Genomic DNA, 15,683 nt, shown 5'->3' with positions numbered 1-15,683 from the left:
AAATAGCAATTGAAGGATGAAATAACAAAGGTTAGTGGGCTGTGAACATTTCTGAGGGAATAAAATGTAAAAATTTAATGTCCTTGAATGCCTAACAGAGGTCTTTAGACTTTATCCTAGAGGTAAACATTAGGGGTGTTTCTAGGTTATCTTGGGTATGAGGGAGGAGGATATAGTTTGTTATTTTAGATCATTCAACAAGACAAATTATGGAAAAGGAACTTGAATCAGTGTAAGTTTAGCAAAAAATAGAAGCTAGTGTAATTGGGAAGAAATTTTAAAGGTCCTAAATCAAAGAAATGGCAAAAAATGATAAAAGGAAATCAGAATATGAACTATCTCACATGGAATTTATCAATCTTTGTGAGGAAAAGCAACAGAATTTGTAGAAATGGCTTTCTTAACTGGAACCAAAAATTAGTGAGGAGTAGTAAGTTTTGGTAAGGGAAAGAGAGAAGGTATTTAATTTTTTTTACATGATTGGTTTGGCATGCTTTTAGGTTAATTAGGTAAATAATCAGGAGAACAATCCAGGCTAGCATTACTGATTTGGGAGTTAGGAAAATGTAGGAAGGAGTGAAGTTTTTTAATATAAAAGAATGAAAGAAATTTTGCAGAGTAGAGATTATTACCAGGAGAAAAGGTTGAAGAGATTCTACAACATTCATTTTTATGACACAGTAATTGTACATATTTATGGGGTGCAGTGACACTTCAATATGTGTATAATGTATAATGATCACATCAGAATAATTCACTTATGTATTATCTCATATTTTTCTGTTGGGAACATTCAAAATCCTCTGTTCTGGCTATTTTGTGGTATTCAGTTAATGAATGTCATCATTGTTATCCTACCATGTTAAAGAATGTTACTGCACCCCATGCCCACTATAGAGTCTCTCCCTCCTTCCCCTACACCCTTCCCAGGCTCTGGTTACCATGACTCTTTTCTCTACTTCTTTGAGATCAACTTTTTTATTTGTCATTCTGTGCCTGACTTATTTCACTTAACATGGTCCTCCCATTACATTGATGTTGTTGCAAATGACAGAATTATTCTTTTCATATCTGAATCATATTCCCTTCTGTATTTATATCACAATTTATCTGTTCCTCCACCGGTGGACACCTAGGTTGATTCCACATCTTGGCTTCTATGAATAGTGTTCGAACAAACACAAGTAGATTTCTGCACAAGTAGACAGTGCAGATTTCTCTCTGACTCAGATTTTAATTTCTATGTGTGTACATACCCAGTAGTGGGATTGCTGGATCATAGGGCATTTGTATTTGATACGTCAAGGAATCTTCAGAGCTTTTTCTATAGTGGTTGTACTAATCTTCATTTTCGCCCACAGCATGTGCGAGTTCTCCTTCTTCCACATATTCACCATCATGTTAATTTTTGTGTTTTTGCCACCTGGTGTGAGATATCTTGTTGTGGCTTTGTTTTGCATTTTTCTGATGTTCATCAGTGTTGAGCATTTTGTTGTATACGTGTAGGCTATTTGTTTATCTTCTTTGGTAAGTGTCTATTCAGGTCATTTGCCCATTTTTAAATTTTTAAATCAGATTTTTAAAATTTTGGCTGTTCCTTATTTCCTTTAGAAATTAATCTTTGTCAGATGAATTGAATAGTTTGTAAATATTTTCTCCCATTCCATAGTCTGTCCTTTTGCTCTGATCTTTAGAACTTTTTAGTTTGTAATTCCAGTTGTCAATTTTTGCTTTTTGTTACCTGTGCTATTAGGATCCTACCTAAAAATCTTTGTCAAGACCAAAATCCTGAAACATTTTGAACCCTATATTTTCCTTTAGTACTTTCATAGTTTTAGGCCTTAAATTCAAGTCTTTGGTCTATTTTGAGTTGATTTTTATGTATAGTGATAGATGTTTAATTTTGTTCTTCTCCATATGGATATCCAGTTTTCCCAGCACTATTGTTTGAAAAGACTTTCCTTTTTCCAATTTATTTATGCAAGCAACCATACTATTCTGGTTACTCTAGCTTTGTACTATGTTTTCAAGTCAGGTACTATAACATCTCTAGTTTGTAAATTTTGCCCAGGATTTGTTCTGGCTATTCAGGATCTTTTGGACTTTTATACAAATATTAGGCATGTTTTTTCTGCTTATGTGAAGAACATAATTGGTATATTGATAAAGATTCCATTGACTCTAGATCACTTCAGGAAGTATGGACCACCAGTTGGCAGGGCTGGTTTGTTCACAGCTCTGGGCACTGGGTCTGGCTGTGGATGTTTAGCTCCTATGGGTCATGTGAGGGCAAAACCACCACTGTGGGCACAGGTGAGTATGGTGTGCCTGGTAGTGGTTGGTTGTCAGTGTCTGGCAGGTTCACGGGTGACTTTTCAGGTCCTCTGGGGGCCAAACTACTCAAATGTCTGCCCAGCTCCTTCTAGGGACCCAGGATGGGTCATATAACATTTCTGATGGGCACTGCAGGTACTTTTCATGTCACGGGCTGCTGGGTGCCAATGCAGCCATGTGATAACTCTGCAGCACCCCAGACTGAGCCACTGGCTTCTCCAGCAGCAAACGCTTCAGGTATCCATGCAAGTGGGGACTACTGGGAGCCTTCTGCCTTCCCAACCAACAACTTCAGCTCCTCTTGGTTCAGGGTTGGTTTCTAAAGATGTGACAGTAGATAATATGTGTTTAGTTCCCTTCTTTTAAGGTCATCATGTGTATCTCCATGCTGCACAACATTTCTGTTCCTACTATGCTCTAACACTGCCTCAAACATGCCAGCAAAATAGGTGGGTTTCTTTTCCCCCCTTATTTTGGTCCTTTGTTGTGAAGGGAAGTGCATTACAACATTTTAGTTGTAAGTGGGGGAGGAGAAGCCAGTCAAGTAAGTGCTGGGGGAGAGGTAGGAGAAATAGAGTAGAAAAGGTTAAAAAGATTCGAGGGAACCTGATAGAGGAAAGCTGGCAGTAATGAGAAGGTGTCAGCAGAGCATATAATAGCTAATAACTAGTGTTTTCAAGTACACAGTACCATCTAAGATGCTAATGTGATTAGTCCATACAGCAAAGATAGACATTAAATTAACTGTAGTTATCTTATATATAACGTTGCTTTTAGAAATGTATGTGAATACTTCTGAAAATTATCTTAAATGCTATTAACAAATATTGGGGGGTGACACTTATTTTACCACTTTATATATTTTAATCAATATCACAGAAAAGTATAAGGAATGCTTTGGTACTTTTGTAAAAGTTTAATTTTGGTTAAGATCTAACTAATAAATCAAGCTATAAAAAGAAGAAAATGAATTCAGTCTATCCTGTTAGATTTAAAGTTTGGCCATGTCCTAGTGAATTTTTTTATAGGTGCTATTAATCAAATGGCTTCTGTTGAGGAAAGGGACAGAATAACAAAGCATTGTTCTTTTAAAATCCTTGATTCTTATTACAGACTGTCTCATACACACTTGGTTTTCTAAACATTTATATTCTACCATATTGCATTTTGTTTTGGAGAACTTCAAACTGTTGTGTTTACTACCTGAATCTGGAGTACACAGAATATTTTTGACATTACAACAAAATCTTAAGACAATTAATGGTTGTGAATGGATAAGGTGTTTTATTTCACATGGTGGGTACTGTTGGCAATGTTCATCATTGTGTGTTGATATGTATAATCATGTGATCTTTCCACACAGTATTGTGTGAAGATCACTTAATGTTATGGTTTCATAAACTTGGCATTTGATCTTTACCACTTCTCCCCAGCTGAAATATCTCCATATCTCACATCTGAATGTTCTTCCTTGATTTCATAAAGTCTTATTGTATAGTTAAGTTTTATTGGGTCATCACAGAATTTATTCTTTTAGGTCCATGGAACTAAAACTTGGATTTTATCAATTTAAATTGTTTAACCTATGTGATAAACATCCTTAGGTTCTATCACTCACTGTCTTACAATTAAACTTGAAATAGGTTCAACTCTCAAAATTGTACTGTCCATCATTTATTGATATCAACATATGATGTTCTCAGTTTATGCTGTTCAATATAATGACCATATGTGGCTAGTGACTTAAACAGTTAATATGTGGCAAGTGCAAGTATTTATCAATTTAGCTATATATGGTTAGTTCCTGCCATATTAGCGCATCTTGAGACTATCAGAAAGCTGGGCACTTAGACTTATCTTCCAGACATGGAGGTAAGTTTCTAGTAATCCACACACAGATAAGCTACATGAACCCAATGACACATAATAATCTGCCAAAGATTTTATCATCATCTGGTCTTGAAGAAGTGGCTATAATTCATGATTCATAGTACTACAGAGGATAAAGTTTCCTTGAGAAGAGCTACAGAGATGTGTACCCTAGCCTTCATCTGAGTCCTGAACAGGACTAACATGTGGAGAAACTACCAAAGCTGGGGACAGGAACCATCAAAAGGAGGAGGCAGAATAATACCTTATCTTATATAGGACCTAAAATAGTTCTTATTCATACCTGCCAGAGAGAAACCACTTAAAACACAAGATACTGAGTATTCAAAATTGTATTCACTTGATTTGGCTGTTCTGGGTTCACGTACAAACATTTAAGATCATGAGGTAAAGTAATTCAGCAGCAGTGTAGGAGAAAAAAAAATTTAAAGGAACAACCAACAAAGTAAAATTTACAATTTCCAACTTTCCTTCAAAAATTGCAAAGAAAAAGAAAACATGACCAACAGTGAAGGAGGCAGTAATTAACCAATAGAAATAGTCTCAAATATGACATAGGTGACAAAATAATTACATTCCTTGTGTTCAGAAAGTCAGAGGGAAGCATGAGTTTGATGAAGAAAGGAAAATATTCAACCCACATTGAAATGCTAGTTATGAAAATTTTTAAAAGTTGACAAATATACTTAGATAAAATTAACCAGAAAATGAGTCACTTTGACAACAGCAATAGAAATTTTCTGATTAAAAATTGAATGAACAATTGAGGGGGGAAAATTGCACTAATATGTGTGAAATTGGAATCCTAAAAAATAACCTTTAAAAGTAATGGTCACATTTTAAAACATTTCTTGAAAACAATAAAACCATAGATTCAAGAATCTCAAGTTCCAGAGGCTTAGGAAGCTGAGGCAGGAGGATGGCACGTTGTTCAAAGCCACACTCAGCAACTTGGCAAGATCTCATCTCTAGATAAAATAGAAAATATTTTTTTTTTAAAAAAAAGGACTGGGGATGTGACTCAGTAGTTAAGCACCCCTGGGTTAAATTCCTGATTTAAAAAAAAAAAAAAAAAGAATCTCAGCAAACTAGGGGAAAAAAGAAAATTCCCAAAGAAAAATACATAAAGGCACAATATAATCAATTGGTTTAATTAGTGATGCAGAAAATCAAAAAGATTACATATAGTGGGGAAAGTGATAAAGACATGAGATTTTGTCAGAAAAATGCAAGAAAGATAGATCCATCTTCAAAGGACTAAAAGAAAAAATCTACTGACCTGGAAATTTATAACCACTACAAACAATCCTCAGAGGTAAAGAGAAAACACTTTTTCTTACATATGAAAGCTGAAAAAATTCACCACTAGCAAACTGTCATTTAAAAATGTTAAGTCCTTCAACAGAAATATAATGAAACAAGATAGAAATATATATCTACAAAATGGAATGAAAGGCATTTGAAATAATGAACATGTTAAAAGAACTTTTCCTGGGCTGGGGATATAGCTCAGTTGGTAAAGTGCTTGTCTCATAAGCACAAGGCCCTGGGTTCAATCCCCAGTAATGCAAAAAAAAAAGAACTTTTCCTTAATTTAAAAACATCTTCGTAAGATAACTTGATATTTTAAAATATTCACAACATATATTGAATTCGCAACATATAGAATCTTGGGAATTGGTAGTTTCTTATACTACTTATTATGCAGCTTGGTAAATTACTTGATCATAAACTGATAAGCTAAAAAGTATGTTGCAAACCTTGAGCACCACTAAAAGGTGTAGTCAGCCAGTAAACAGCAAAAACTAGAAATAATCCTGAAACTTTAAAAAAAAAATTATATGTATGTGTAAGTGTGTGTGTGTGTGTGTGTGTACACATAGAGAGAGAAAGAGAGAAGTATATAGGTAAAATAAGAAAATATAAGACATTGAAAACAAATTTAGCAAGATGGTATATTTAAAACCAATCATATTAATGACCTTAATAAATATAAATTCTCTTAACACCCTATTTAAAAGGTAGTGCTGAGGAAATCCCTTTAAATATAAAGATGCAATTAAAAGGATGGGGAAATGCATCATGCTAACATTAATTAAAACGGCTGGCATGAAATAAATAGCAGGCAAGGTGGATTTCAAAGCAAAAACTAATTCAAGGAAAAAGAATGTCATTTAATAATGATGAAAGGGTCAGTTCATCAAAAGAACATAATTTCAAATATTTGTGTAACCAAATAACAGCTTCAAATTTTACATTAAGAAAAAAAAACCAAACAGTTAAGATTTGAATATATATCTCTTTCAACATCTGATAGAAAAAAGAAGATACAAATCCTTTTTACCAACTTGACGTAATCGCCATGTATAGAGCTCCCACCTAAAATCAGAATTGATATTGTGTACTAGACTTACCAGGTAGACCATATTCTGGTTTATAAAACAGTTATTAATAGATTTTAATGCCTCCTATATGTTCTTCGACTACAATGAAGTAAGATAAAAAATCTGTACCAGAAGGATGCCCACAAAAATGCCTAAGTATATTGAAACTGAGTAACATGATTCCAAATAACATATGCACCCAAAGAAGAAATCCCACAGGATATTGGAAAACAAAATGTTTTGAACTGAATGAAAATGAAGAAATGATATTGAAATTTGTGATATACAACAGTAAAGAATTACTTAGATATTCATAGCATTAAACACATACTAGAAAAAAATGTAAGTTTCAAGTCAATAATCCATACATCTGCCCTAAGAAACTTTTAGTCCTAAAATACAGAAGAAAGGAAAGAAAAATAAAGACAAGAAATAGTAATATAAAACACAAAAAAAATCCCTCATCTGAAATATGAAAAACTAATACTTTGAGCCAATTTGATCATCAAAAGAGAGAGAGAGAGAGAGAGAGAGATGGAATAAATTACCATTATCAATAATTGGAGCACTAGAATTTTAGGTGAGAGGTAAAGAGCTTTCTCACCAAGCATGAGTTTCTGGGTTTGATCCCCAACACTGGGCAGGCCAGTTGGAGAGTAGACATTACTAAAGATTCTTAGACACTAAAAGAAGAAAGAAATATTAGCAACTCCATACCGATAAATTGAACAAACGATATGAAAAAATCCTTTAAATGCACAAATTGTGAAAGATAAAAAATGGGGGTACATGAAACCATGAATAGATCTATTAAGTACATTTAACTTGTAGTTAAAACCCTTCCTTACAAAGAAAATTCTAGACCCTAAAATATTCCTTAGCAAAATTGACCCTTATTTAAGGAGGAAATGATGCCAATTCTACAGAAACTAGAAAAGATAAACACCTCCCAACTCATTCTGTGAAGCTAGAAATATGAATAGAACTAGATAAGGGAATTAAAGAAAAAGAAAATTAAGTTTCAGTGCTTTTAGAAATGCTGATGTAAAAGTTCCTAAGTTTTAGCCAATGAGAACAAGCAATATATAAAAGAGATAATAAAGCCAGATGTGATGGCTCATGCCTGTAATCTCAGCTACTTAGGAGACTTAGGCAGGAGGATTGCAAGTTCAAGACCAGTCTGAACAAGTTAGTGAGACTGCCTCAAAATCAAGAAAAAAAGGGTGAGGTGGCTGGGATGTCACTCAATGGTAGAGTGCTTGCCTAGCATGCCTGAGGTACTGGTTTCAGTTCCTAGTTAGGGGGGAGGGGACCATAGAAGAAGCATTTGGCAATATTAAACATTCATAGAAGGGAACTTTCTCTACCTGAAAATGGAGCATATCTTTAAAAAGCAACAGCAATTAATATTATGCATCATAATATCTAATACAAGTCCTAAAAATATCTCCAAATGTGTTATATTTTTATCCTATGAATTTCAAGGATGAAAGACTGAATGCTTTCCCCCAAATATTAGGAATAAGAAAAAACATGTTTCTCAGTTTTTAATATAAGCTGGAAATTTTAGTGCCATAAAGCAGGAGATAGAAATCAATACAGACAAGAAGAAATAAAACAATACTTATTTATAGATTGTCATCTTGTCTGCAGAGCAAGTTTCAATCTACAGAATACTCCTAAACGTAGGAGTTGAACCAAGTTGAAGAATGCAAAAATGTTTTCGTATACTATCAATCAAAAATAGAAATAAAAATAACCAGTAACAAACAATAGTATCAAGAATATGAAATCCTTAGGCATAAATTTGACAAAAATCTCTAAGATCTGTCCTGAAAACTACAAAAGATTGCAGAGATAAATTTTATAAAAGACCTAAATAACTGGAGAGATATACCATGTTCATAGAAAACAAGAGCAAATATTGTCAAGATAGTTCTCCCCAAACTGATGGGTTTAATAACATGACCTTTCTAAATCTGAGGTTCCCCCCCTCCCGTGTGTGTGTGTGTGTGTTTGTGTTGCTGGGTATTGAACCCAGGGCCTTGTGCACTTGAGCCAAGCTTAATTGAGCTATATCCCCAGCCCCAAATCTGAGGGTTTTTGAAGGAATTGACTATGGTTTATTCATGTGTGTGAGCACACAGAACAATTTGAATAGTTTTTGTTTGTTTGTTTGTTTATTGTAAACAAATGGGATACATGTTGTTTCTCTGTACATGGAGTCAAGGCATACCATTTGTGTAATCATAAATTTACATAGGGTAATGTTGTTTGATTCATTCTGTTATTTTTTTTCCTCCCCCCCACCCCTCCCACCCCTGTTTTCCCATTATACAGTCCTTCCTTCCTCCATTCTTGCCACCCTCCTTAACCCTAACCCTAAACCTAACCCTAACCTGTTTGTGTGCTTTTAAGAAAGGCACAATTTTAAGATTTATCCTACTTGATTTTTTAAGATTTATCCTGCTTGATTTCAGGGTTTACTAAAAATCTGTACTTAGTAGTATTAAAAACTTTGATAATAGCATGCGCGGGCGCATGCACACACACACACACACACACACACACACACACACAAATGATTACATACCAATGGATTAGAGTTCAGAGTTTATTAGGAGACCCAATAAATACAGTCAACCAATTTTCAATGAAAGCAATTCAATCTAAAAAGGATAAAATCTTCTTCCAATGGTGTTTGAATAGTTGGCTAGCCATATGGGGAAAAGGTGACCTTAACCCTTAAATTCATACCATTTTTAAAAATTAACTGAATGGGATTCATTTAAAATACAAACTAATTTGTAGTTGGCAGAAAGCAGATCAGTAACTGTCTACAAACAAAGCAGGAGGTGCAACTTCCAAAGGGGCCTGAGGAAACTTTTGGGAATAATGAATATGTACTTTATTTTATTATGGCAATGGTTACATGAATGTATGCATATATTGAACATTATCAAATAATATACCTTATTATATATATGCTTCTTAAGATATGTTAACTGGGGTATAGCTCAGTGATAGAATGCTTACCTGGTATGCAGGAGGCCCTGGGTTCAGTTCCCATCATGATCCCCAGCATGGCAAAAACAAATGATATATTAATTATACCATAAAAACATCATAAAATAAAAACTTTACATCCAGGTATTTGCTGTTTATGTCATTCTATTTTCTTTCTCAATGTAAGGTACAGAACATTTTAAACATGTAAATAATCTAAATACTAAGGAATGTTTTTGTCTAAGAATAAAACTAAGTATCTCTCCATTCACACATACACCCTTTTATTTTTCTCAGATCGAATATGAACACAGAGCTCCAGAGTGCCGTCTGGGTCTGAAGGAAGGCCGTCCATTCTCAGGGGTCACCGCATGTTTGGACTTCTGTGCTCATGCCCATAGAGATTTGCACAACATGCAGAATGGCAGCACAGTGGTAAGTATTACCAAGGCTGGCTTAGGAGCACCTCCTGTTGAAGGCACTTGAACGTACTGTGCTGACCAAGGGTGGCGGCACTTCAGCATAGTATGTTTCTCTGCAGGTGTTGCTGTATGGCAGTTTTCACAAACTACAATTTAAGGGTGCCCTTTGGCATAACTAGCACTGTCAAAACAGGTTGGCACATTAGTAGAAAACCATTGACAAGCACGTGGGAATTTTGGAAATCTTCCTGCTAATTTAATTTAAACCCATGTCTATGCACTGCCATTTTCAATTAGCCACCAAGAACATCTTTTCCAAATTCAGTTACCTGGTATGTTATAATCAGTTAAGCAAAAAACTATTTGCAGGTCAAATTACCAGTCCACATTGCAGAGAGTACAGATGAAAAATACGTCATCATTGTCACAGTGTCTAATATACCACATTCAAGAGTGCAGAAGAGCTCATTATGATTCCAGTGGGTAGGATGACTCGTCTTGTTTCTGGAGACTGTGATGAGGGGAGGGCATGGATAAGGTCCTCAGATGGAGCGGTGTTCCATACTGACAAAGTCCCATGTCTTGCCTTGCCTCTACAGGGGCAATCCAGGGTGCAGGTAAACGGGGGGAAAAATCAGGTGAAGAAATCAAAGTTATACATGAATCCACATAATGTACCATGTATGTGGATTTGGGTATAATTAAGGAAGATGGCCAATGAGATTTGTCTTAATGGATGACAGGCATTGAAGTCATTTTTAGGGTCAAAAAAAGCATATAGGAAACAGCTGAAATAATTTGAAGAAGCTGGTGCAGTTTCTGTTGAGCAGAGAAGTATATAGGTTTAGTCGTCTACACCAGAGATTGGAAAACTCTTCTGTAAGGGCAAGATGGTCAATATTTTATACTTTACAGTCACATAGTATCTGTCACATTCTTTGTTTTGGGGGATGTTTTTACTTAACCCTTTGAAAATGCAAAAGTCATTCTTAGTTTGTTAGCCATCTAAAAACCTACTGTGAAGCAGATTAGTCACAGGCCCTAGTTTGCCAAGTACTGACCTACCAACGTCAGAGGGGCATTGGGTAGGAGCAGCTTTTAGACTTTAGAAAGAAACTTCATTTCTGTCCCATCTTTTCTGAAGTATGGGAAGCAGGAGATTACTTCATTTTATTTGGTAGGGCTGGCACTTCTTCCTCATAACAGAAACATGACTTTATGGCAACATGCATGTCACTGATGAGCACAAGTCTACATATCGAGGAGAAGTGCACACATGCTTTTCTTGGGGACCTAGAACTGAGGCTGTAACGCCTGACTCTCCTAGGTCTGCACCCTCACTAGAGAAGACAATCGAGAACTTGGAGGACACCCTGAGGATGAACAGCTCCACGTGTTGCCTTTATATAAAATCTCCGACGTAGACGAGTTTGGGAATGTAGAAGGTCAGGAGGAGAAGAAACGATGTGGTGCCATTCAGGTACTGAGTTCTTTTCGGCGCAAAGTCAGGATGTTAGCAGAGCCAGTTAAGACATGCCGACAAAGGAAACTGGAAGCAAAGAAAGCTGCTGCTGAAAAGCTTTCCTCTCTGGAGAATAGCTCAAATAAGAGTGAAAAGGATAAGGTGGCCTCATCACGTACGAAACACACAGAAGGTGCAAACCAGGCCAAACAGTTGACAGGTAAGCTTAACTGGAAGTTTCCTGGGTATCTGTGCTGCACAATACTTGGATTAAACATGGACCATGTCGACTTGGGAAGGTTGTAATCATCATGGTCTTGTTTCTACACCAGAATCTTTCCTGAAGTATTCAGGGCCAGGCTTTACTCATGGAAATGGCAGTGAGTTGCCATAGACCTCAGCTTGATGAGAAGTTTGGATTTTATTCTATAATAAGTAGCAAAGATTTTTCTTTTTTTTTTTTTTAATAGTGATGTGATGAAATTCATGTTACTTGAGCAGTGGCAGGTAGTCAACTTAAAATGTTTAGTGGTAGCAGCAAGAATGATGCAAGAAAATTCTTATAAAATGGAAAAAAAAAATTAGATGTGTTGGGGATAAACCTTTGGAATGAAGGATAAGAAAAATTTAAGGATGACTCCAAAGTTTTAGAAGTAGACAACTAAAACTACTGATTGAAATAGGTTTAAGATGTGCCAGGTGTGGTGGTACAGGCTTGTAATCCCAGCAGCTTCGGAGGCTGAGGCAGGAGGATTTTGAGTTCAAAACCAGCCTCAAAAACAGCAAGATGCTAAGTAACTCAGTGAGACCCTGTCTCTAAATAAAATACAAAATAAGGCTGGGGATGAGGTTCAGTGGTCAAATGCCCCTGAATTCAAGCCCCAGTAACCCCACTCCAAAAAAAGTAGGTTTAAGATGTAATTAATTGAGAGAAAGAGAAATCAATACTTTTCCTTAGACATATTGAGTCTGGTTTAGTTGAGGTCCTACATGTAACTATTCTAAAAAACTTACCCATCAGAAAAGGTTACATGTACAGTAATAGTAATAGACTATTAAACTATTATTCATCAATACTAAATTGATACTGTCTTTCTGCAGCCCTTTGCTTCATGTCTATAGTCTGTAGCATAAAAATAGAAAATTTTGGAAATGGCATTGGTCTATTAATACCAACAAAAAAAAGTGTCTTCAATTTAATGTACCAGTTTACTTAGAACCAACTATCTTTGCTTTGTAAAGTCAAATTGCCTTAGTGATTCATTTCATGTCCAGAGAAACTATTTAGACCCATATGCTAAAGATGCTTAGTAATTGTTGACTGGTTGACTTTCATGTAAAAAGCCAATCTTATTCACTACCTGATATCTCCTTTAGGTTAATTGTAAAATACAATCAGATAAAACTTTTTCTCTGGTTCCTTCTGTTTTATGCAGATAATAATCAGGTCAGTTCCCAAAACTGTTATTTTCTGTTCCATTTATTTGTGTCCTTAACTTAGATGACTTTTGTAGAATAAGGTCCTGAAATGGAAGTATGACGTAGAAGTTTCACTTACAAAGCTGAAAGTTCATTGAACTATAATTTACCATGATATAAATTTACTTTCTGGAATGCCTACTCATGAAATAGGATTGGGTAATTATATAAGATGCTTTTTACGTTTTAAGAAATGTCATTGTTTGTCTTCTAAAATTGCTGAATCTTCCAAAACAAATTTTAATAATACAACAAATTCTAGTGCATGCTAGGCAGTGTGGGAAAGAAATAGAATAAACATGTTCCCTTTCCTGTAGGAACTTGGCTAGTAGTAGAGGTGGGTGGGGGGGTGCTAAGAACAGATCACTTATAATACATTGTCTCTCCTTCTTCATCAGACCCACATTTGCAGTGGGTTTGACAAAAGCGCTAGGTGAGAGCTCAGAGATCTATCCAGAGGAAGAGATGACTAAAGTGGGTAGGGAGGAGAGTACATCATGCAACTGTGTGTTCAAAAACTCCAGAGGATATGATGTTCTCAGTGAAATGCCTTCAGATGTTTATTATATTTTTCTTTACTTACAATATCATTAAGTTTAAAAGTTCTGCATTTTGTTTCCAGTGCTTTATACAAAAGATTATGCCAGTGATGAGAACCCTGACTTTGCTCTAGTCCTTATTTCACAGGGGTTTTTTTGATCCTGGTGGGTTTTCTTTCATACATTTAAGTTTCCACATTAACCTTTATAAAATAATAATGAGACATTTGTTCCTACTCTCTTGCCTTCTCCACAGAACTTTTGCGACTTTCAGGACCAGTCATGCAGCAGTCCCAGCAGCCCCAACCCCAGCCACAGCAGCGACCCCAGCAGCCCCAGCACACTCATCAGCAGCCACAGCAGCCCCACCACACCTTAACTAATCACCCTCAGTCAGAGTCCGTCAGCTCTTACTCTTCATCCGGACCCACTGGTCTATACATGAGACGGCCCAATCCCATCAGTCCTTATCCAAGCTCTTCACACACTTCAGAGATTTATGGAGGCACCAACCCTATGAACCTCTATTCCACCTCATCCCAAGCTGCAGGTTCATATTTGAGTTCTTCTAATCCCATGAATCCCTACCCTGGACTCTTAAATCAGAATAACCAATATCCATCCTATCAGTGCAATGGAAATGTGTCAATGGACAACTGCTCCCCTTATCTGGGTTCTTATTCTTCCCAGTCTCAGCCCATGGATCTATATAGATATCCAAGCCAAGACCACCTCTCTAAGCTAAATCTACCACCCATCCATACACTTTACCAGCAGAGGTTTGGAAATAGCCAGAGTTTTACCTGTAAGTACTTAGGTTATGGAAACCAAAATATGCAGGGAGATACCTTCAGCAGTTGCACCATTAGACCAAATATACACCCCGTAGGGTCATTTCCTCCTTATTCCACTCATGAGATGGAGGGCCACTTCATGGGTGCTGCCTCTAGATTACCACCCAATCTGAGCAATCCAAACATAGACTGTAAAAGTGGTGAACATCATCCACCTTCTCACATAATCCATAACTGCAGTGCAGCTTCAGACATGATCAACAGCTCTCTTCATGCCCTGAATCTCCAAAACAAAGAGAATGACATACTTTCCCACACAGCTAATGGTCTAGCTAAGATGCTTCCAGGGCTTAACCATGATAGAACTGCTTCTGTCCAAGGTGTGTTACACAAATTAAGTGATGCGAACAGTCAGGAGAAGGAGCCTGCCACACCAGTCCAGGGTGTGGCTTCTACTGCAGAGGAAGACGATGATGTCTGGTCGGACAGTGAGCAGTGCTTTCTGGATCCTGACATTGGGGGAGTGGCTGTGGCTCCAACTCATGGGTCAATTCTCATCGAGTGTGCAAAGCGCGAGCTTCATGCCACAACCCCCTTAAAGAATCCCAATAGGATTCGCCCCACCAGGATCTCCCTTGTCTTTTACCAGCACAAGAGCATGAATGAGCCCAAACATGGATTGGCTCTCTGGGAGGCCAAAATGGCAGAAAAAGCCCGTGAGAAAGAAGAAGAGTGTGAAAAGTATGGCCCAGACTATGTGCCTCAGAAAACCCATGGCAAAAAAGTGAAACGGGAGCCCACTGAACCGCATGAGCCTTCCGAGCCCACTTACCTGCGCTTCATCAAGTCCCTTGCTGAAAAGACCACATCTGGGACCACAGACTCCACAGTAACTACATCTCCATATGCCTTCACTCGGGTCACAGGGCCTTACAACAGATACATATGATGTCCTTTTTGTTGGTAACCTCGTTTGAATAGACCACAACCACAGTTTGTCAGTAGCTTAGCTCTCGTGACATGGGCAGTGGGGAAAAGTTGCAGTATTCATGACAAATGCGGTGGGGAAAACCTCCACTCACCAGCCAAAAAAAAAAAACAAAACAAAACAAAACAAAACAAAAGAGGTCATCTTACCATAGCACTTAATTTCAACCGACTCCCAGGTGGTCACAGATGGCATCCAGGAAAAAGACCAAAGCATTCTATGCAAAAAGAAGGTGGGGAAGGAAGTGTTCCACTATTTACATTTTTAAACACTGGTTCTATTATTGGACGAGAAGATATGTAAATGTGATTTTCTTTTTTCCCCCCTTATAATTTTACACATCTGTGACCACTTAATAATACCATGTTTGCATAGTCATGGAACA

At 36.8% G+C, this 15,683-nt stretch overlaps 1 protein-coding gene across 1 annotated transcript in view; it reads left to right on the top strand.

The window, feature by feature from the left end:
• Tet2 (tet methylcytosine dioxygenase 2) overlaps positions 1 to 15,434 on the top strand; it is a 125,982-nt gene extending 110,548 nt beyond the window's left edge. The window contains exons 9-11 of the mRNA XM_047566296.1: positions 9,912 to 10,049; positions 11,364 to 11,718; positions 13,773 to 15,434. Of these exons, the coding sequence (XP_047422252.1) occupies positions 9,912 to 10,049; positions 11,364 to 11,718; positions 13,773 to 15,259 (1,980 nt within the window). The 3' untranslated portion in view covers positions 15,260 to 15,434. The remainder of the gene's footprint in view (positions 1 to 9,911; positions 10,050 to 11,363; positions 11,719 to 13,772) is intronic.
• The last annotated feature ends 249 nt before the right edge of the window (positions 15,435 to 15,683 follow it).

Source organism: Sciurus carolinensis, chromosome 10, assembly GCF_902686445.1.
Source record: "Sciurus carolinensis chromosome 10, mSciCar1.2, whole genome shotgun sequence".
NCBI lineage: Eukaryota > Metazoa > Chordata > Mammalia > Rodentia > Sciuridae > Sciurus > Sciurus carolinensis.
Note: the sequence above shows the minus strand (reverse complement) of the source record. Positions and strands in the feature narration are given on the sequence as shown.